Genomic DNA, 24249 nt, shown 5'->3' on the forward strand with positions numbered 1-24249 from the left:
AACTTAAATGCCTCCATGCAAATGCACGTAGCATGGGGAATAAACAAGAGGAGTTAGAGCCATGCGCACGCCCGCAGGGCTACAACCTTATTGGCATCACAGAGACGTGGTAGAATGTCTCCTATGATTGGAGTGTTGGGATGGAAGGATACAGGCTCTTTAGGAAGGACAGGCAGGGGAGATGAGGAGGGGGTGTCACCCTCTATGTCAATGACCAGCTGGAACACATGGAGCTCTGCCCAGGGATGGATGAGGAGCAGACCAAGAGCTTGTGGGTCAGGATTAAAGGGAAGGCAGGGACAGGTGACATTATGGTGGGGGTCTGCTACAGGCCACCTGACCAGGAAGACCGAGCGGATGAGGCCCTCTATAGACAGATGGGAGCAGCCTCACACTCACAAGCCCTGGTCCTCATGGGGGACTTCAGCCACCCTGACATCTGTTGGAGGGACAACACGGCAGGACATAAGCAAGCCGGGAGGTTCCTGGAATGCGTCAATGATAACTGCCTTCTCCAAGTGGTAGAGGAGCGAACGAGGAGAGGTGCTATGCTGGACCTTGCTCTCACCAACAAGGAGGGGCTGGTGGGGAATATGAAGCTGAAGGGCAGCCTTGGTTGCAGCAACCACAAAATGGTGGAGTTCAAGATCCTTAGGGCACCGAGGAGGGCACACAGCAAGCTCAGTACCCTGGACTTCAGGAGAGCAGACTTTGGCCTCTTCAGGGATCTGCTTGGCAGAGTGCCATGGGACAAAGACCTGGAGGGAAGAGGGGCCCAAAAAAGCTGGGTAATATTCAAGGATCACCTCCTTCAAGCTCAGGAGCGATGCATCCCAACAAAGAGGAAGTCAGGCAAAAACACCAGGAGGCCTGCATGGATGAATAAGGAGCTCCTGGACAAACTCCAACACAAAAAGGAAGCCTCCAGAGGGTGGAAGCAAGGACAGGTAGCCTGCGAGGAATACAGAGAAATTGTCTGAGCAGCCAGGGATCAGGTTAGGAAAGCTAAAGCCCTGATAGAGTTAAATCTGGCCAGGGATGTCAAGGGCAACAAGAAAAGATTCTATAGGTATGTCAGGGATAAAAGGAAGACAAGGGAAAACGTGGGCCCTCTCCAGAACGAAATGGGAGACCTGGTTACCCGGTACATGGAGAAGGCAGAGGTACTCAATGACTTTTTTGCCTCAGCCTTCACTGGCAAGTGCTCAAGCCTCACTGCCCAAGCCACAGAAGGCAAAGGCGGGGACTGGGAGAATGAAGAGCCGCCCACTGTGGGAGAACATCAGGTTCGAGACCAGCTAAGGCACCTGAAGGTGCACAAGTCCATGGGACCCGATGAGATCCATCCGTGGGTCCTGAAGGAACTGGCGGATGAAGTTGCTAAGCCACTATCCATCGTATTTGAGAAGTCGTGGCAGTCCGGTGAAGTTCCCACTGACTGGAAAAGGGGAAACATAACCCCCATTTTTAAAAAGGGAAAAAAGGAAGACCCGGCGAACTACAGGCCAGTCAGTCTCACCTCTGTGCCTGGGAAGATCATGGAACAGATCCTCCTGGAAGCTATGTTAAGGCACATGGAGGACAGGGAGGTGACTGGAGACAGCCAGCATGGCTTCACCAAGGGCAAGTCTTGCCTGACCAAACTAGTGGCCATCTGTGATGGAGTGACTACATGAGTGGACACGGGAAGGGCTACAGATGTTGTCTATCTGGACCTCTGCAAGGCCTTTAACATGGTCCCCCACAACATCCTTCTCTCCAAACTGGAGAGGTATGGATTTGATGGGTGGACTGTCCGGTGGGTGAGGAATTGGTTAGATGGTTGCATCCAGAGGGTAGTGGTCAACGGCTCAATGTCCAGATGGAGGTTGGTGACGAGTGGCGTCCCGCAGGGGTCCGTATTGGGACCAGTACTGTTTAATATCTTCATCAATGACATAGACAGTGGGATCGAGTGCACCCTCAGCAAGTTTGCAGAGGACTCCAAGCTGAGTGTGCGGTCAACACGCCAGAGGGATGGGATTCCATCCAGAGGGACCTGGACAAGCTTGAGAAGTGGGTCCGTGTGAACCTCGTGAGGTTTAACAAGGCCAAGTGCAAAGTCCTGCACCTGGGTCAGGGCAACCCCCGGTATCACTACAGGCTGGGGAATGAAGAGATTGAGAGCAGCCCTGCCGAGAAGGACTTGGGGGTACTGGTGGATGAAAAGCTGGACATGAGCCAGCAACGTGCGCTCGCAGCCCAGAAGGCCAACCATATCCTGGGCTGCATCAAAAGAATTGTGGCCAGCAGGTCGAGGGAGGTGATTCTGCCACTCTGCTCTGCTCTGCTCTGGTGAGACCCCACCTGGAGTACTGTGTCCAGCTCTGGAGCCCTCAGCATAAGAAAGACACGGACCTGTTGGAGCGGGTCCAGAGGAGAGTCACAAAAATGACCAGGGGGATGGAACACCTCTCCTATGAAGAAAGGCTGAGAGAGTTGGGGTTGTTCAGCCTGGAGAAGAGAAGGCTTCGGGGAGACCTTATTGCAGCCTGTCAGTACTTAAAGGGGGCTTATAAAAAAGATGGCGGCAAACTTTTTAGCAGGGCCTGTTGCGACAGGACAAGGGGGAATGGCTTTAAACTAAAGGGGGGTAGATTTAGACTAGATAGAAGGAAGAAATGTTTTACGCTGAGGGTGGTGAAACACTGGAAGAGGTTGCCCAGAGAGGTGGTGGATGCAAGGTCAGGTTGGACGGGGCTCTGAGCAACCTGCTCTAGTTGAAGATGTCCCTGCTCATTGCAGGGAGGTTGGACTAGATGATCTTTAGAGGTCCTTTCCAACCCAAACTATTCTATGATTCTATGAATCTATACTCACAAAGCTAAATTTAATCTTTGCATTAACACAAAGCTGATTATGTGAAAATGTTTGTATTGTCCATATTTTAAAATTATATATGCTTTAACTACTTAAAACAATATATTTATTCTACTGTCACTATATGACCATTTAAAGACAGATAGCACAGTACTTTAATTAAAGTAAAATTTTAAAATATTCTATTCCTACTACACCCTAAATGCTAATCTTGAAAAAAAAAAATAGAAAAAAAGAAAGAGAAATCTTTCTCTATTTTATATAAAAATCTTGCATAAGATGGCTGATAAGACTCTGTGTGGGAGTTGTATCAAATGTGAAAGCAAAGTGAGGCCCAGGGAGCTTAATCCATCCTCAATATTTATATTATCAATCAGAAATTGTTTTTGCAAGAAGATACCAAAAAGCCACACCAGACTCCCTACAAAGCCTCAAACACGTGCCAGAAGGCATAGTGCAAAACCTCAACTTCTCAGACTGGGTCGTATTTTAAGAGTTGTCAGTGCTGTCACAATACTTATTCAGCCTATGACTGCATATAGCAAACCTAGCTGAATTAAAAGGGCAAAAAACTCCCATTTCTTTAACCTTGAATGATTTCACATAATGCCTGACATAGAAAGAAGTTACTGTGAACAGAACTACATTATGATAAACAATACTTTGGTTTTCTTGATCTTCAGGAGGTTCCAGGACTTTCACGAATTCTAGATTCACGTGGATTTCAACTCCTAGTATAAGTGCAACTTTGAAGAGGATAAGTTGAAGTTGTCGAATACCTGTAGACAGCGAGTAACAAAGATGTATTTAACATGTAAGTAATCACAGCTGCTATCAGCACGCCACCCAACTGATATTCATTGTTAACACAAGCATGCAGCATTGTTATTTCCCACACTGTGACGAATGCGAATGCTGCAAGCACCACAGGATGTTGTTCTCTTCCAGCACAATCTCACAGGTAATAAAACTCATTTCAGTGAGTTTCTCAGAATACTTTTTTTAGAGCTTTCCTTCTTAACGATATTTAAAGGATCTGCTAAGCAATATGTTGACCATTTTAGGATAGAAAATTTTACAGCATATTTCCCTGTAAAATATCCCACTTTTACATGTTTTCTCATTAGACTAAGGGTAGTGTCTACCTTCAACATACTAGAATGAATATCAATATTCTTCATACTTCGTAATAAAAACCTATTGCTTAACAAATCCAGACTAACAAAAAAGCTGCTCCATAAGACTCATTTGTCCAATTGCCATTTTGCTTAAATGAGACACCATTTTTTTCCTCTGTGTGCACACACGCGCTCGCGCATGTTTAAGGCAGATGAGCTTTCTGCCAAATCAAGAAAGTCTCCATTAATCTGACCTCAGTACACCTCTTATCTGAACAGTGCCCATGCCCTCAGATACTTACTGATGTGATCAATAGATCCTGCACAGAATTTTCCATAAAATTTCTTTGCTCCCAGTCCCCTGAGGTCGTGGATTGTAAATGGCCAGAGATGCAACACATTGTTTCTTGAAAAAGTGTCCCGCTTCTCCACAATGACGACTTTGGCTCCCAGGAAGGCAAGTTCTATGGCAGTCCGCAAGCCACATGGGCCACCTCCAATAATTAAACACTAGCAGAGAAAAGAAGGAGTCTTACACGGGGTTTTGTATTGACTTCCACATAGTTTCTAACTTACTCTATTGATACGACTTGATATTCAACCAGACTTATGCTACTGAGAGTGTATTCAAGTAATCTATTTAAATCAATAAACATTCACATTTTGTTCGCATGTGGTGTTCAGTCAATTTATACAAGATGATGAACTGTGCTTCATACAGACATAAAAGCATCTGATAAAAAGATGTAACAAGAAACAGCAAAGCGCCAAACACTTTTGAGCATCTGCTCGTACATTTCTAACTTAAATTTAGCATTTCAAAAGTGCTTGCAGTAAACAGGATTACAGCTACATAAAAGGGAAGGGAAAGGAAGTAAGTGGTCTTGGTGTAGGCTTTTTTTGTTTTAAAGAGGAAATTGGTGTACCTTTGCTAGACTTCTTAGACAAATCTATGATAAGCCAGTAGTCTTACAGTATTAGTTACTCTCTCTTTCAAGTGAGGGAGTATCCTGAATATAACAGCCTAGTTCACCTACTGCTGTAAAGCAGGGCATGTCAAGAGAAGTCAGCAGACTTGTCCTGCTTCACCAGAGCCGGGGAACTTGGCCTGTCCTATTCCATTTCACCCAGCAGTCAACATCCTCACCTTCAGGACAATCACATTTTAGGAGCTTAAATCTAAGTTTGGGCACCCTCAGAAGAACCACTTCAGAAATTATTGCAGAGAATTCTCACCCAAATTTTAGTTGACAGCTTTAAGTTTTCACAGACTAACAAGCAAAGGATTTCCAGAAAGCAAACTAATTAAAACCCAAACATATCTAATGCTTACATTTTCCTGCCTGATCACTAAAAACTGATTAGAAACAGTCTTATAGGTGGACAACATTGCTGTTCCACACCTCCCCCCAAAACCCACCGCCCCACCAAACCCCCCCAAAACCCACACAGGCTTCACAAAATCTATGCCATCAGTTCAAGCACCGAGCTCGGGCAGGGAGGGACAAGGTGGGCCTGAGCAGAGGGGAGAGCTCTGGCTGCGAGGCTGAGCTGTGACACGTTGCAAATTCAAACCCATTATCTCACACGCCAGACATGCTCCTGTGCGTCCTGCACGCATAGCCAGACAGTGATTACAGTTTCAAAGCAAGCACGGACTGTATCTGGAGGCTCGTTGGATATGAGTCTGGTTCCCATTACATTTCAATTTCATAAAATAGAGTCATTTATTTATTTTGGTTTGTTCGTCATTTGTTTTCAAGTTTAACAACTTAAGCAAAAATTATCTGGGGCTGACTTTTGCCCATGACTTTTGTCCAACCCAATCATAAAAGTGCAAAAAATTTTTTAAAAATTGAATAAATAATTCAAATTCCCACTGAAAGAAAAGCTCCTGTGAGGTGCTTTTGCCCTGCTTTATTATTAAATACTAAATAAGTTAAAGTTAGGTTGTTGCATTAGCCACTTGGCTTTCTTCCTCCTAAAAGAACATATTTAATTCATAATTTCACAAGAACAGTCCTCACTGCATGCTAAATATTAAGAAAACATCAACAGAGGTAATTATATAAAGGAAGAAAATGGAGTGCAGATGTTATCCTGACTGAAGAGGATCACTGGTGGAGTCTGGGTCAGCTCTTTTCTACACATGCTTGTTGTGATTAACATGGGAACTCTGAGCTCTGACAAGTAAGTGGCTGCCTTCACAGCTACACAGTTCTCCAGTAATGTTTAGCAAGCAGTTAGAAACATTTTACAAATAAAGACCATACATGGTTTGATAAGGTGGGGTTGGTTTTTTGGCTAACTAACTGTATTATATATAAATAAATGCAACTTTTTAAAAAAGTCTTTTGAGATTTAGTCATAGTGGATCCTGCCAAGTAATAAAACCCACACAGAAAACAGTTAGTTCCTCCTGATGCTCTGCAACACAGCATGTTGAAATTTTAAGGAGGATTCTGCCCTCTCCCCTCCTCCTATCACCATTGACAAAATATCTTCCTAATTGCCTAGAGACACTGTGAAAAATGGTTGTATATTTGCTATCATCCATGGTTACCTTCCATAAACATATTTATCTATGTCTGAGAACTATTTACTCTTTGATTTATTAAGGACACTTCCTGCTGGCACAGAGCTTATTCTTGGCACTTTGTCATCTTCTGGGGGGTCAAAACCAGCACAAAACCCTTGCAAAGGTAATTCTTACTGTGTTTATGTTCCTACCTTTATTAAGTAAGGAAAGGGACCATACCACTATCCTGTCCCTGCCCGTCCTCCCCAGCTCTCTACTTGCAAACAAAGTCACAGGAGAAACCTTCTTGTAGTCAGCCTAGAGCAAACCTTGAATGGCTTCCTGTTTTCACCTCCTGTTACCCGAGTCTCCTGGCTCATAAGGGGCTGCTTTTGAAATTAATTTCTTGCAATTTAACACAGATTGGGACAACTGACATCACATAAGGAAGACCTGAATAATCAATCCTGAAATCTAACAAACAGGGCTGGACAAACGCCAACAATTTCTTGACATCCACATCACCATTCACAGCTGAACTGTCTTTTAATGGTGCCAGATCATCCCCTAAAAAGGTAAAGGGTAACTTGACTTTTCAAAGCATCTTCCGCAAATTAATCAAAGTAACAGTTGCTGAAGAGGACTGACAAGGAGCTTTTGCATATTTCTTGTTCAGGCTGGAAACGAAGGGAGAAAGACTTGTATAGGTTTCAGGGCAGCTTATCCAAGAATAAGATCATGACTAGACCTCTGTGACCTGCCTGAAGAATCATGTTGGATGTTACATCCTGGTTTACTACCAAGCGTATACCATGTTAGTGCAAGATAGCAATCCTGAGAGAAGGCGTTTTTCTCAGTGAAAACTGCATGCTATAAAGGGCTGATCTTCTGCCTGCAAATGTATGTAAATACTTCTTGTCAAATGAGAAGCTTCATTAAATTTAATACACTCCCCAAGAACAGCACCTACGTTACAAGACAGGAGCAGGCAAAAGTACAGAAAGAATAAATGAGGAGGGAGAAAACAACACAGTTACGCATTCATGTGGCAAATTAAAGCATGTGATTTTAAAATGCCAAGTTTCCTCCTTTATCCTTTATGAAAATAATTTATCTTTGCACATATTTCATCCAAAGATCTTACAAATGCTTGAAATATTGAGCACACGTCCTCTAGAAGAGGACATGCACACACTGAGAAAGGAAGCCATGACAAGGACTCCAACCTGATCGTTCCCTGGCCCTGCCCCTCACCGCAGCCCAGTGCTGCGCCCACGAGTTCCCCAGCCAAGGGGAGAAAAGCTGGGCACCGTGAACACCCTGCACACACCCAGACAGTGGCCTGCCCCGCAGGGGCACACCTGTGCTCCATCACCTCGTCAGCAGCAGGACCAGGTAAAGTTACATGCATCAAATTTCCTGCACCGAACTCCAGCTACGCAGTAACTGGCAGTACCGAAGAGAGTGCCCATAAACACGAACTCCTAACAGTAATGGTCACCGTGAGTATTTTTCATGAGAATTTTATGCGAGCTAAATTCATCTATTCTTCTTGCAAATGTCCTCAATATGAACGATACTAATTACCGATTAGAATAAATGCAACAATGAAAAGTTTAAAGTTATGATATAAATTATCGTAAGTAAATAGACACACTGGTTTGAGTTAAACTTCTGCAAGAGCATTTTTAGAATACCAGTTATAAAATTCCCATTGAAGAGGACTAATGCGAGTTTATAGGCCAATAATAGTTACCTAGTGACAAACTCAGGACTATTTCAGTTTAAAATTATAAAAAGTAAGTCAAGGATGGAAATTTTTGTACTTCAAAATAAAACACTAATAAGCCCATGGATATTTTATAAAAGTTGACTACTTAAGCTGCTGAGTAAATACTACGTTTCTACAGTACTGTTAAAAAGTACTGTACTTTTCCTTAAAAGATAACTATTTGTTTCTGTATAAATCTTGTCCCACACTATAACCAAGCACATTTTACTCATTGCATGACTTATCTTCAGACTGAAATAGAGCAGAAATGTCATGTATTTTTTTCCCGGTACAATTAAAAGATATCAGAAAGTTTCACTTGTAATAATATAAACATACACAGCATTTGGTAAGTCTCATAAGCTTGATTCTACTCAAAGGTCAAACTGACTGCAAGAAATGCTACTTTCTCTCTGTTAGTATGTTTAAGAACAGCAATGCCTTGAAAATCTCCAGAAGGTGTTTCTACACTGAGTAAGAGCACTTAGTGCTGAGCTACATGGCAGCACAAGTTACCTCTCCAAAAGCAGAATGACTTTTGTGCCAGGCGCAGGTTTTCGATATGATCTCCCATACAGAATGTACAAATATATGACTTACAAAATAGAAGGAGAGGAAACGGAGAGAGGGATGTGAAGCAGAGGTCTCTTGCAACCCCTCCCATCCCTCACTATTAAATCTGCAGCCTGTGAATCCAAGCACCTATATCCCAATCTGGAAAAACCACATGCAATTTAACAGCTGAGAATTTGCAGAACGCCTCCACTGGTTTTCACACAGTAAAGTAAGCTTACCGAAACAACTGAGGTTTTGAGAGAAAGGAGGGAGAGAGCAAGAATACAAGCACTGTGTTTAACAAAAAACAGAATAACACTCCACAATGACCTAGTCACAAAAATCTCATCCACTTTAATAATTGAAAGGCAGAATCTACTCATTTACCTTGAAAAATGTAAAAAACCAGCTCTCGGCATTTACATGCTCACAGTCAAGGGATCTACGAGTTGGTAGTAGCATGTGGGCAGGGGATGCAACCGAACAGCATCTCTTTGCACAGTTAAGAATAGACAAATCCCATTGTAGCTCAATGCATTACACTGTTATCATCCAACTCTAAATCCCTCACTCTTCTCCTGCCCAAGGTACCAAACCATTAAATTAGTCCTGGAAAATAAAAGTGTATTCAATTATGATCCACCCCCCCCCATGTTCTTGGGATGAAGACAGAAGCTACAATCACTCCAGGAATTCAAGGTTTTCTCATTTCTGCCTTTCGGTTGTTTTGGAGGTGAAAAAGAGGAGAGTAATTTTAGACTCCAGCTCAACAGCAACTGGATAGACACAGAGGCACCCTTTGTTGTCCGAGGGCATGCCAAATCAGAAGCACCACTTCTACTCTTCAGTGGAAATGCACATGTATACTAGTGAAAAAATAGTGAAAACCATCTGCCTAAATTATTTAGCTTCCTTTAGCTTATATGTAATATTTATCCAAATCACCAATTGGAAATCAAAACCTATAGGAATGGATCATGCTGTAGAAACGAGCACCAAGAGGTGGCTTTCCCCACGCACTTCAAAGCCGCTGCCTGGTACTGCAGGTGCCCCCAGCAGCTGTGGGCCTCCCCACGCAGTGATAGGAGGCTCTGCCCGCGCCCAGACAGCCTGCAGGATGCAGAGGGACAGAATGCTTTGCCCTTCCATGGCAAACCCTCTTCCATCGTTTGCTCTGGGCCTCAGGTGTGTTCATTTCCGTAGTCACTGGATCTGGGACTTCACACCAGCCCTGGCCTTCATACAACATCCAAAGCGACAGGGATGCACCAAGAATTAATTTGACTGACTCCACAGGATTACGTCCTACATGGATTTGGGCAAGTGTTTATTCGTGATAGAGCTAAATGTGATGCAATGCGAGATAGGCACGAAATGTAATGAAACAACACATTTTCTGGATCAGCAATGACTGTTTCTCTGGAAAGGCTCCAAAGAGAAACAGCTGCATAAGCAGCTAAGGCAGACAGCTACCAGAAGCTGCAGCGGAAAGCTCTCTCCACCACAACGCTTTTCACTTCATCCCCTTTACTAGACATGAAAATGCTTCTGGCAAAATTAGGACTGCTCAGTAGGACATTCCTGACTTACAGTTCATCTCACATTTGTAGTCTCAGATTTTATCACATAAATTCATTGACAGCCACTGGATACAACGCTGCAGTCAAATGTACCCTGAATCCACTGAATAGTCAATATAGTTTTTAAAGTTTGAAGCATTATAACTGAAGTCACTGAAAAATAAAATTCCATATGCCACTTCAGACAATGTTAAAAATGTCAAGAGCTAAAGCTTTATTAAAAAAAAAACACCAACCAAAAAAAAAAAACAAGAAAAAAGGTTAAGCTCACAATAGGCATGACGTGTTTTGTCAATCTAAGATGCGAGCCTAGTCTTGCTACGGCCCTGGTCTACCAAAGCACTCCAATATATGGTTGCTCCCCTAAACTCAGCGACCCTATTCAGGCACTCACTGCTTCTCTAGACGAAGACCCCCATACAAAGTGCTTGTCATCTCCTTTTCTACAAACCAGCCCAGCCACTGGCACCAATGAAGGATGTGTCGCTGTAAGATAGCTTGGTTACCAGACACATTAGAGCTATGCAAGTATAGCACTCTCTTGACAGTAACATGCCCTGCGTTGCACGAGATGCTTGTACTCGTTGCCTGGCTTATTGAACGCTGCCATACCTATACAACTGGTTTTACTAAAAGGCAACAGAACATGACCCTGTCAAGAACAGTGATGATAACTGTAGCTAAATATGACAATGATTTGGAAGGTGTCCATTTGACTACCTACATATATAGAAAAGGGACAGTGCCAACCTAAAACAAGAATTCTTTTCTTCATTTTTAGAAAGAGGCCAGATACTGAAACATATACCCAAAATTTCTGTGGTTAACAGATCTATACTACATGCAAATATTAAAAGGAAAAAAACAAAAAAAATATTCTTCCATCACATTAAGGGGGAGGAGAAGGTATAGGAGCTAATTAAACTTGCCCTACAAAATTAAGTAATCTTTAAAAGCATATTTTCCTGTATTATACTGTTTTATGAGCTCCTTATAAAATTAGTAAGGTTAAAAAATGTTTCATTTGACAAAAATAATATTCAGTTAAATGCATTTTAATGAGAGGTCCTAACTCTCCAAAGGGTTATGTGAACACTACTTAAATGCACTACAGATAGTTCCAAAATCTACCTTAAAATATTATTAAGACTAGCTGGATCTTGCTTAATGGACATTTTTGGAGAGTGAACACCACATAAATACCACTGTTGGGGAAGTGCAAAGGCAGCTGGGAACAGCGAGGCTCACGCATCCCTAATTGCCAACCAACCGCAGCAACAAAGCCCTGTTCCAGTGCGGGAAGTGCAACACGACAAGTCCACTTCTGCTTTCCATCCTACCAGTATTTTACCCTTTGTACCCCCAGCTGAGCACCTCAGAAATATGCAGTTTTGTCATCTCCTACCAAAAGCACCCCTATCAGCAGTTGGCAAAAATGAAGACATTGCTATTTTTCTTCTTAAAAGACTGTAACATGGATTTGAGGCTACCTAATCCAGGCTGATTTTGGACAGAGCTCTTTCCCCAGCACTGCACCCTGCAGTTGCTGCGCTTGCAGCTGGATACAGCACAATCCAGGGATCAGAGGATCTATCTTTATTGCCCTCCTGTTTTATTGGGTCAAAATGCCAGAAGTGAAACATTAGTACATTTATTCCATTCATTTGGCTCATCTTTACTGGGATTTTTTTCTCTTTTTTGGAAGATAAGCTTCTGCATGGAAAAAACCACGTGCCTTCATTTTTCCTGGATGAATTTGGACACACTTGTCCATCCTCTCTGTCTCTCGGATATATGTACTAATAATAGATTTGCGTATAAAAACCTTTCCATAGTTTGAAATTAAAACAACGGTATGAAAGACATCTGAAACTTATGGTCTGCTATGCAACACATTAAAGAAAGGCTGTAGGCATTCAGTGTGCTAGAAGGTCAAGAGTTCCTTCGTTGATGCACCAAAGCTGTCAGGACTTTGTTATTTGGAGCTTTTCTGAAGAGCTCTCTCAGGCGGCATTGGTCATATTTAAACATGTTGACGTGATCTCAGAGCTTTTATAACAATTTACATAAATAAATTTTTAAAAATTGCAGTTGGTAGACATAATACAGAAAAGTATCTCTAGAAACTTTCAGTTTCCCTGCACCACAGTTACAGTTATCTGAAGAACACTGGCACATCATCTGACAAAAAATGTTATACTATTTTTAATAAACAGATTATCCACCAGAAATCAGGCAAGTGCTTTAATCCAAAAATCTCCTCAAATAAAGCACAAAATAAACCCTCTAACATCCTTTGGAATTAAGAGCATATTTGCTGTTTTCTTATCTGTCTTTCATTGTAATCAAAACAGGGAAAAAAAAAAAACCCACACCCAAAACCCAGAAGAGATTGGTTTCTTTTCTTTTTTTTGGCCAGTTGCTTAAACAATCAAAATGAAAACGAGATAAACCTTGCAGAAAGAATGTTGCCTGACTATCCCAGTCATGAATATGGTTGGCAGCATTAAGTACCTTGCTTTTTTTTTTTTGTAGGCTTATGCCTGTCCTACTGAGATAATGCTTTAAGGCTATCCTTAAAAACTTAGCAAAAAAAACCCAAAATAAAACCATGAAACAAAACAATTCATCCAGAAACAGAGAACTGCTGAACAGAGATGAAGAAACAAAGGCACCAAGAGCCTCACCTCCGAGCACAGCTTAGTCTAAGCTGAGACCAAGCCACAAGTCTTGGGAGCCTTGCAAGTAGTGACACTCGTAAGATTGCTATTGCAAGAAAATAATTAATCCTCTACATGGTTTCAGGGTCTGGGGCTGACCAGCCAGTAGACGACTTGTCTACAGACCCAGAGGAAGGGATTTCTCATGCTTTATGGCATCCAAAGCATGCAGATAAGTTGGTCAACAACTACAGGAAGAAGTTGGTAATACGCTTTAATAAAAAAAAATAGCACTGTTGCTACAGCCTGGTCTGTCTACAGAGATGAAATACTACGCTGAACCTAAAATTTTTAGCTAAACAACAACAATTACAACAATCAAATAAATCAGCTAAGCTTCTGCTTAGAAACTGGCTTTTTAAAGTAAGTGGTGAGTCAAGTTATTTCAAGGTCATTTCACAGAATATTTTAAAATATGTTCTAAAGTACATTTTTATATTAGGTAAATTATTAACCAACACCCAATTAAGACTTGGCTTTTAGAAGTCAGTACTGGGTAAATGAGCTCATACAGAACTAGCCATCAGGTCTGAGTCAGAATCCAGATTTTTAAATTATTATTTATTTATTTTTAAAGAGCTGAATCATTTAAGCCCATCATTTCTAACTTTCCTAAGCAGAATGACTGTACAGTAGCGTATGGCAGCTATACCTGAACTCAAAATGCAATGCTGTACAAGAAGGCAGCAATTCTGGGCTCCTGGGGTCTATTTTCTTCCAGCTCATCATGCAATCTTCAAAGCTATTGCATTTTCCAGTGCTAGCATTCACAGCCACTTAACTAGTAAAGTCAAATGCAGCTCCAAAGAGTGATAACCTGATTTTTTTCCCCAGTTTATTTAACTGGTCACTTGCACATACCAGTTTACCATAGGTAGACAATGCTTTTACTTTTTACATTTTTATTTACAATTTGAAAACGCTAATAATTGACCAACCAGCACGTCTTAGCAATATGGCATTCGATAGTGTCAACAAGCAAGATGGACTTGAACAGTTCAAACAACTAGAATTAGAAAACTGTATCTTTAGCGCAACATTTTTTAGGAAGATTTCTGACAGCAGGGAAAGTTAACAGCTCTCATAAAGAACCAACAAACCAGGCTGCTGGCAGCATATCACACAGCAAAAAATAGATTTCAGCACTTCTAGTTCTTATTTCCAAAACCTTTTGGCTGAAAACAAAGAAGGTGCATAACAGCCCTTATTATTGAAAGGGAGAGTCTTGAAAAATAAAAGTAAATAAAAAAAAGGTGAACAAATATGAAAAGGAGCATGCTTCAAAGAGAAGGGCAGAGAGTTGAAGACAAAATTTGGCAGCAAATTGCACATCACAAGGTGTAACAGTCTCTTTTACACCAACATCCAACACAACAGAAGACAGAGAAACATATGTAGAAGATCAGTGTTTATTTACATGGCCACGTATTAATGACTCTGTTTTCACATTCCAACCAGGGTGAAATTCAGAGGCACCTGCCTGAACAACACCGGCTGCGCTTGTTCGGCCACTATCAGGGCTGTATCTGGGCTGACAGGCAGTGAACTTCCTACCCCAGATGCCTACAGCCAAGCAGGAGATAGAGCTGCCGGCCCAGCCCTTGCAGCCCCACCGCCGGTCAGGCAGGCAGCGAGCAGACCCAGAGGCAGCCCCACCGGTCACAACAGCCCTCACCTGTCAGGAAAGGCTTCCTACCATATGCAATTATTTCCTACCTCGCTAAAAAACAAACCAACCAGAGAAAAAGGAAAAAAAAAAAAATCTGAGAGAAATGCCTCTGCCTTCCACTGAGCACTTGCTGATCAGCATAACTTGTTATTAATGATCTGGGTGTGTAGTCCATGGCAGGAAGCTCACTGCCATCTTTTGCAATGTTTTCTAATCTGAGCTGCAATTTACCCTGGGGCAGTCGTTTTATCTGAATTGTAAATCCAGTGAGGACGGCAGAGAGTACAGGCAGGATGGGGAGGTGGACACCAATCACAGAGAGGAGTATTTGCTGTTGCGCAGGTCCTTTTACAGCTGCTCTTGTAACTCATTCAAAGGGGCAGAGGAAGTAAGCAACACAAGACTAATTCTAAGTGTGGCATAACCACATGGTTCCTTTTAAGTTAGTATCAGTCAAATGAACAAATCCAGAGTGTGGTGCAAGACAAGCAAGGCAGTATCTCGGTTTGTTTCTTAAGCAGAAACAGACACAACCTTGGGAAACACAAGCTGTTCTTCAGGGCTGAAACAGGAGCAGCATATGTCCAAGGCAAAATGCAAACTTTGAAAAACTGATCAGAATTTGATCTAGCAGTGTTAGACAGACTATTAGAGAGAAGGTGAAATGAATAACAGTTCTGGTTATGCTCCAGGTAACTATGTAGCATTCCTCTTTGGGTCTTCCCTAAGGTAGATTAGGTGAAGGTATTTAAGCCTCTCCTACAGGTCACATTCTCTAAAGCTCTGACCATTCTTGCTGGTCTGCTCTGGACTTGCTCTAGTTTATCTGCCTCTTGCCTATAACACATGGTCCAAACTGGGCAAAATATTTTAGCTGGGGTTTCACCTGCACCAACTAGATGAGAAGGAAACCACCCCAGTCCCCAACACACCGCAGGCTCCCAGGATCAGCTCCCCTTGGGTCAGCATGACACCCTATGGCTTGGTGCGTGGTCCATTAGAAGCACCAGATCATTTTCTGCAGCATATTCCCAATTTTCTCTGGGTGTTGCACTCCTTCATTAGAAGGGTCATAATTTTCTAGTAGCTTTTAGAAATTTTATCCTCTTGATCTCAGACCATTTCTTCAACTTTTCAAGATTTTTTAAGATTCTAATCCTGCGTTTCAAAGCAGTTACAGCTCATTCCAGTCTGGTTACATCTGCACCTCCTCAATCCAGCAGCCAAATTTTTAATAAGTACGACAAGTACCAGCCTACAACAGGAATCATCGATTAATGCACTTCCCCAGTCTGGCAGCAAACTATTGCTAGCTAGCACCACTGTAAGTACAGTTCTCTAGCTGCCCATGTGACATAATTTAACGTAAACCATATTCACAAGTTTGCTTGTTAAAGCAAGGGCTCTGTGAGGGTCAGTCAGAATTGCAACTTCTGCTTCCCTCAGACATGCTGGGCCAACTTCTTCGTAAAGGAGGAAGATACCTGTATCTGGCTGTAGCATTCACAATGCAAGATGTCACCATTACCGCTTCATCCCTCATCTCCCAGGCGGTTAGTATAATAGGCCCACAGCTTTCATGTATTTCTAATTTAAAACTTCTGTCAATGTGAAGTATAGCTCTTCTGTTAGCTGAAATGATGTAACGCTTGTCCTCTCTGCCATCACCCAGGACCCAGAATGAAACCAAGGCCCATCTGAGTGCCCGTCAGACTCACAGTTCTGGAAGATTTGAAGCAAAACGTGGCCAGCTGCCAGGACAACAGCTCTCCATTGCAAAGGCTTTTTCACCACAGAAATATGTGGTTCTCCCCCCCACCAGGTTTGTTCCAAAATACAGCTTAAACCCACCCAAACATTCCCTACCTGAGGAAAAGGTTAAAGGACTGAAGAGTTAGAAAACTATAATGTCACATTATGATATAATCTCAGATTATTTTTCAATAAGCACTTTTCCTCAGATATACAGGTTAAGACACAAATATCCTAGAGACCTGAAATGGCAAACAGGTGTCTACCTTAGTTTGCAGAAACCTGTCTGTTTGCAGACACAAACAGATTTTGTGCATAAATGTAGACATGTTAGGGAATGTGGGAATTTTGAGAACTGACTGACACAAAATAATCCACCTTTAAACACTGTAGCAGAGAAAGTAAGGCAAATGAACCCAATTTCAAGGGCATTAAAGGGGAATTTCTACTTTGTCATGACAATAGATCCCAGTTAAACTTTTTTTTTTTTGACCACAACTCAAAGGCTAAGGCTTTTTAGAGAGAAAATACAAATAGAAATTCTATTATTTGCTTAAAACAATCAGCTTCTACTAAAATATTTTACATTTTCACTTCTTATACAGCATCTCTTAGAACTGTGGTATTTTACATTCTACCGAAAGTGTATTAAAAGCAATCTGCACAAATGCCTAAAACAGAAAATAATGTAGAATTAGATTTGTCAGCAGAAAGAGGAAAGAGAGCAACCACATCCCCAAAACCCCTGTTCTCAGGACAGACATGGGAACTTCGGGAATGACCTGAACTGTAGGAGACAGGAAATTGCCTTATTGTCTGAAATCTGTTTTTTAGCAGCCAAGTGTTTAATCACTTCTTGGTAGCAAAAGTTATGTATTTCCTCACTTATCAGTACACAAACATTACCAAAGCGAAGCTGGAAACGTAGCTAACAACAAACCCGTAACAACCACATCTAGCACTGTCGAGGTCTCTCTGGAGCCAGGAGAAAGGCCTGACCTGAGCAAAGCGTCGGCACAGGCTGTGCGCCGGAGGCCAAGCGAAAGCACCCCTTGCCCGGCACACATCACTCTGCCTGGTGGATGGACACACAGCCTGGCTGCTTCACACAGCCAAACCCAAAAGCATTATAAAGCCACAGTTACAGCAACATGCCCTGTCGTAACCTTTTGTTTCATTCAAATTTAATTAAGCCACTTGTGGTGACAATAGTAGTGTTTTGTGTGAAAGTAACTGGGTGTCACTCCCTGTGGGAATCTTTATAAAATATCTAGGAAACCAGGTCAGGGTGGGACAGTTCCCTTCAGTCGATTACTTGCAAAGCCATTAAGCAAGGGACAGAGAAACAGCACAGTGCTGTTAAAGTACTGATGTAAAGCTACTGTTATCTTGCAAGCCAAAAATTTTAAAATTCCCCAATGCCTGAAAAAAATCTTATTTAGGCTGTCTGATTATGTTACTTTGGCCGGGCTTCATTGCTTTTCATGACTGATAAATCTGAAAAATTGTGTGTTTGTGGAAATGTCTGTAGGATAATAAAAATAAAGTGATTTTGTTACCAAATCACATGCCAAACATTTGCTTTTCCTGACGTAATTTGGCCCAATCTCAGTTTAAAACACAGCTCAGAGTCAAATGCTTTGTTTTGTTTTCAAAGAAGCCTGTCTGCTGTGTGTTCTGTCATCACCCGAGCTTCTCCCCATACCATCTCTAAAAATCTTTACAGAAATGAATGCATAGACAATGTTCAGCAACTGTGGTTTCACTGCATGTTCATAGGTGATTTGCTGCTTCTCCCCTCGTCTCAAACAAATCTTCCTTACCACTCACTCCCATTAGTCACATATCTTCTACTACTTTGAAATAACTCTGTAAAAGTTACTTATTAAAATTTTTAAAAATAAGTTCACAATGGAAATCCAGTGAAAGGCTTCAGGTGCCCTGTCCTAAAAGGCAAAAGCAAAGAAGCATAGATACCAAAATAAACAGCTTGTCTTTCAAGTGTACCAAACACACCTAGATGCCACTTAAAATGTCAGTAGAATACGTGGCCCTTAATACCCCCAACACCTCAATAGGTTCTGGATTCTGCCATCCAAGCACTGTGTGTTTGGAATTAAAAAAAAAAAAAAAAGCAGCTGAATGTCTTTTTATGAAAAGTCACAACCTTTCATTCATTAAACTTCCTATAAATATGGTACTCAACTTCTAGTTTCAAGCTTTATGACCTTCACAGGAATGCATTTTTATTACAATAAGAGAATTAGCAATGCTATCTAATACATCTAAGATAAGTTTGGTGCGTTCATTATAAACCTAGATTATCATGTTTGGAAATCTCCCCATTTCAATTATTATTTTGAAGAGATTAGTATGTCCAGCAGAAGGGATGTGCCATCTGGATATTCGCTATTTATAGGATAAACAGGTTAAAGTTTTCATTATAATAAGGATATTTTTGAGTTGGAGCACAACTGGCATTCCCTTCTTTCATCTGACAATTCAATTACTTTCTTAAAAAAAACAAATATTTGTCTCGAGGGACACAATCAATCACGACACTTGAACACACAAACTCACTGGCTTCTGTACCAGTATATACAGCACGGGAGAAACCTGGCTGAACATCCAAGTTGCCTCTGAAGGATCAACAAATGCTAGCGCTTCAGGAGGAAATTTAGCCACAATACCAGCAGGTTTATACATGCTGGATGATTTGCTTAATTAAAAGACAAGTATTTGTCTAGCACTACAGAGGAAGGTGGAGAGAGGGGAGAAGACATCTAGAAACCAACTTGCCTCATTTACTATGAGGGGCAGGACTGCAGATTAGGATGTTTGTAAACAACTGAGGACTGGTAGGAAGCAAATTTCTACCTAATAACAAGGAGAGAGACCTGGTATCCACTCCTTATCCTGCTGATTACCCTACGGCTACATAACATGGCAGCACCTCTCCCTTTCTCAACTCTGCGGGAAGGAGAGCACCAGGCAAAGTAGGTTTTATTAACTCCCAAAGCATTCATTTGACAGTCTTTGGAAAGGGAGACAATACGAAAAGGAGTGGAAGGGGTTTGGCAGATAAAGACCGTCCTGTTTTATCATTCGCAGGTACACCAATGTGGTTAGTACAGGGAGACGAGGCTCACAGCCAGCGCTGACTCAATCACAAAACCTCCATCCCCATTTCTGACCCAGGGCTCCTCTTCAGCTGACTCACACCCTGGCCCCCGACTCCCCTCCGCTCCCATCCCCCCTCAAGCCACATGCTCTCTGTTATGCTGCCTCAGCTAAAGCAGCACCCCACCAGGGGAGCCCGGGGAGCCCTCCCTACAGCAGAGATGCCAATGCCACCGAGTCCGGGTAGGACTGACAGCATATGACGCTACTGAAAAGAGCTACTGCATTTTACGCAAGCCCTGGCAATGTGGTCATAAATAATTTTAGAGTCATTCTCTTGCAATAAGTTTCCCCACAGGAGTTTCTGGAAGGGAACCTAATCTATTACAAAACAAGCTTTGAAAGGCCAGGAACAAGGAAACGAGAGGCCAACAGGGACTGAGTTCAAGATCATTTCATTTTTTTTTCAGGGATCTATATAACATATACACACATACACCTACAAATGCACATATGTATGTATTTATATACACAGCACTCAAAACTTCTTAGCTCAATTTTATTTACTTGCTTTATGCTAATCTTGTCCAGTTAGGCATCAAAACCACTGCTCAGACTGTACAAGTCCTCTGCCCAGGAACCGTGCCCAAGGTGGGGTCTACAATAGAGACAATGCTCAGAAGACCAAAGCTGTGCACAGGAATTTGCCGCTGCCCTCCCCACAACGCGCAACACCATCATCTGAAACTGGGTATATCCAGAGAGAAATGCTAGCGTCTACCAAGGCAGATGATGATTACATATTAGCACTTTATCAGTTTCTTTAGTTCTCCTCAAGTATGAGCACGTGTTTTAAAAAAACAGCACACATGTTTGAGGGTGAAGACAACACCACATTTGCACGCTTTAGAGAATCAACACCTCCCTTGAGAGTAAGTCTGGGATGTTTTCATGTGCAGCGATCTCTGCTTTCCTCAAGCATGAATCTACAAGTCATGGGAGCACCAGAATTTCAGGTGCATGGCATGAGCCAGGTCCTGCCCTCTGATACATATACATACAGAGCTCAAACATCAGTGGGAGCCTCATTTAGATGTGCATGCACATATCTGCATCATTTACACAGGTAAACTGCCAGTAAATCAAGTAAAGAATTTACTCCATACAGAGAGGTTCAAATAAATGTTTAGAGAACACTCACATATGTCTTAAAAAGGCTATTGAATACACTCTGCAACTAGCTGGATGAATTCTTGTTCATCATCGTATTATGTTTTGCATGTTCAAAAATTTAGAGAGACATTCAAGCTGCTAGCATGGTGAACAACATATGTTAAACCTTTAACGTTCTTCAGTTGTCTAGCTACATTTCATACCATGAAGAAACAAATAATCATTACAGATTCCAAGCATGCTACTCTGCATTGATTAGTAAAAGATGAAAATGAGAGAGAAACTTTGCCAGGACAATAAAGTTGTGCTCTTTTTCTAGACGTATTTGCAAAAATCACAGTATGACTTCTAGAATTTTGGCTACTTAGGACAGACTTCTGTCTCTCTCTGATTAATACTAGTGAACTGTGCAGATGCCAGCTCCAGAAACAGCTATTCTGAGCAGTACACATTCCCATTTTACAAGTTTGTGATGGAAGGAAGTGTATGTTTGATACAGATTTAACATACATACAGGTGGACTCCTACAGTTTCAAAAAAAGTTTGTTTCTGCCCCAATTTTGTGCATGTCTTTCTGCAGCACTTTTGTAGAAGAAAAAAAAAAAAACAAAACCAAGAATTAAAAGGAAAATAAAGTCCACAGTAAGGCAACTCTGAAATAGCAGTGGGTTTGAACTTCTTGAAAATTGTTCAACTGATTTTATTCATCCAGCTTAAAATCATATCATTGTAGAAACTCTGAAAGCCATATTTGGCAATGCTCTTCAAGAGCAGTTAAGGCACAGGATTATTGTTATTTAGTTGGAGTGCAATGCTCTACATGTATAAAACTTGTGTATATTCTAATGAGTAACTTAAGTGTGGCTGAAGACTTTATAAGCACAAAAATCAACAAGTACAGCATTCAGCTCTTAAATACTGTGCAAAAAAATGAACAGTTTTTGGGTGAGGCAGCAGGTTCTCAGTTTGTGTAAAAAAAAAAAAAAGGAAAAAAAAAGAGACCATGAGTAGTTTAGATCCCGATTGTGTTTTATCTCTTTTATCTCCTCCAAAGATTGAGAAGATTGCAAGAAGCCAAACAGATTGCAAAGCTGTATCTGAGAAGAACTGTGAGCTGCAGACTCAGCTACAGAGCTCATGGCCACAATCTCATATAAAGCCTTCAAGTCATATTTTTTTAAAATGATGCCTACTAGCAACCTTGGCTCTGTTTACAGAACTGCAATTGCAAAAATCTACTAGGCTCATTTTGTGATCCTGCTTTAACAAGTAAGATTTTTACTGCAGGCTGATCTACTTCAACCAGTCCCCAAGCAACTCCAGAGGTTAGCGCTGGGCACCGCTGTAAGGATTTAGCCTGCTAACTCCTGTTTGCCTGCTTCACTACAAAAAATGGTAGCTGGCATAAAATGCAAGACAGACAGAAACTTAAAATCACCAGTTGCACCAAAGGAAAATCGTGGTATGTATATTGTAGCCTAATCTCTCTGCACTGGTATTTTGTTTGGACTGCCAGCATTTCTGAGAATTCCTTATCTGTAAGTGGGGCTGTCAGAGTACACCACCGCAATGATCAGGGAGTCCGCCGTCTTCTTGCAACATGTCTCCTCTCATTCACGTTGCATAGATAGGCTTTCACAGCAGACTGTGATTCACGTGTGAGGAATGTTTGTGAGATATCCCCACAGAGCCCACAGACTGTGGTTACTTCTCTTCATTTGCAGCAATCTGAAGATTCATGTTTCTCTCGTTAAATCAGTGATGACAGTGAAGTGCAAGTCTGGGCATGGTCCAGGTTCATAATGAACATCTACAAGTATTTCACAGAACATCTATACACACATTGTTCATATACAGACATTCTATATTCATTTGCAATTTGATCATATGTGCATTATAGATATGTCCATTAATTTCTGCAAATATTTACACCATGCCACTAAAAATAAATCTTTACTGTTAAAGAGCAGTAATAACCGTACTTTCAACACTGCAGAAGGTGTTGATTAGCCTTCTGCTTGGCAACCTTGTAAAGCGTTACACAAGTTGTATTTTATATACCAACCAATTTCCATGAGTCTTCTCACCATATATAAAAAATAATTACTTTGCTTAAGAACTTTGCAGAACCAGGCCTTGGCTTTGTAATGTCACACTTGAGAGAGGAGGACTTCATTTTTATATTTCACATAGGTCTTAAAACTGCTTTTTTGTGTTGCAAATACTTCCTCAAGCTAATCATGGAAATTTGGACCCGGGACTGTATGTGTAGGTGAGGCGTATGTGGAATATCTCCTATAATTTGTTAATCATCAGACACTTTCTCATTCCTTCCCTTTCCTGTCTGTTTTCATCACAAAGATGCTCAATGACAGATGCTCAAGGCCTTTTCAAAAGAACAAAAGGGAGGAAGGAAGCATAGGTCAAAAAGGGAAACGAAGAGAAAAAGGAAAGGAGAAAAACAGAGGCTGTCAGGAAAGCAGTACAAATAGCTGTAATAGCACTCTTCATTTTCTAAAGAAAACTGTAGTAAGGACATTTATTACCTTAGAAAAATTTAATAATCATTAGGAGCTTATTAAAAATGAATAAATAAAAACAGAAGCCTCTATATGGACCGAAGGTAACATGGTGTCCTTCTCCCTGGCGCTTTTGAGAAGTTTCAATGCAATGATGCAAACAAGAAGAAAGAGACCTTCAACATTGCCTGTCTACTGAGTCCATAAAATAACACTGCAGTGACAGTTTTAATGAAAATGTCCTCCATAGTTTGGTGTCTAGTTACTCCCCAGTATGCTCTTCCTCTCTGTTCTACCTCTATACAGTCAAGTACCTTCTTAAAACTTACCCTTCTTGGGGCAACTTTTAGCTATCACTTGGCAGTAAATAAGTGAATTGCTCTGAGACAAAGCTATTAAAGATATTCTGTAACAGATGGAACAAGTGGCATGAACTAGAGTATTCTGTACAGTTTTATCAACAAGATTTATACCAGCGTTCAGTGGTTCTCTCCATCAAAATATGGTATCGCATGCTCTGCTGAAGAGAGGATCATTTCCTGTCCTTTCCACAACCAAGCAGACCATCTCCTTCAGTAACTACCACATAGCAATTATTCACATTGTGCTTGTGAAAAAGCAGTTACAGGAAAGTATTTAAATGCTTAAATAGCGCAGGATTTTCTTTTGCTGTTGTTTAGCAACTAGAGCCAATTGCTAGGTGACAAAGACAGTTCCCCCGACCTCCAAGCAGCACTTTCCAGAGAACAGTTTAGGAACTGCTGTTGAAAAACATTTAGCCAGCCCTGGTCTCTTACAGCATGCTCCAAGCAGCAAAATGAGGAGCCTGCTGAATATACTATGATTTGCACCTTGCAAAGCCCTGTTTAATAAAGCAAGTAGTTCTTGTAAGCCT

General features: G+C 41.4%; 1 protein-coding gene across 11 annotated transcripts in view; it reads right to left on the bottom strand.

The window, feature by feature from the left end:
* MICAL2 (microtubule associated monooxygenase, calponin and LIM domain containing 2) overlaps positions 1 to 24249 on the bottom strand; it is a 159983-nt gene that overhangs the window by 87321 nt on the left and 48413 nt on the right. For all 11 annotated transcript variants that reach the window (XM_076343970.1, XM_076343967.1, XM_076343966.1 and 8 more), the window contains 2 exons: positions 4280 to 4487; positions 3522 to 3638 (listed from right to left, as the gene is read on the bottom strand). In XM_076343970.1, coding sequence (XP_076200085.1) covers positions 3522 to 3638; positions 4280 to 4487 — 325 coding nt within the window. The remainder of the gene's footprint in view (positions 1 to 3521; positions 3639 to 4279; positions 4488 to 24249) is intronic.

Source organism: Aptenodytes patagonicus, chromosome 7 (assembly GCF_965638725.1).
Source record: "Aptenodytes patagonicus chromosome 7, bAptPat1.pri.cur, whole genome shotgun sequence".
In the NCBI taxonomy this organism is placed as follows: domain Eukaryota; kingdom Metazoa; phylum Chordata; class Aves; order Sphenisciformes; family Spheniscidae; genus Aptenodytes; species Aptenodytes patagonicus.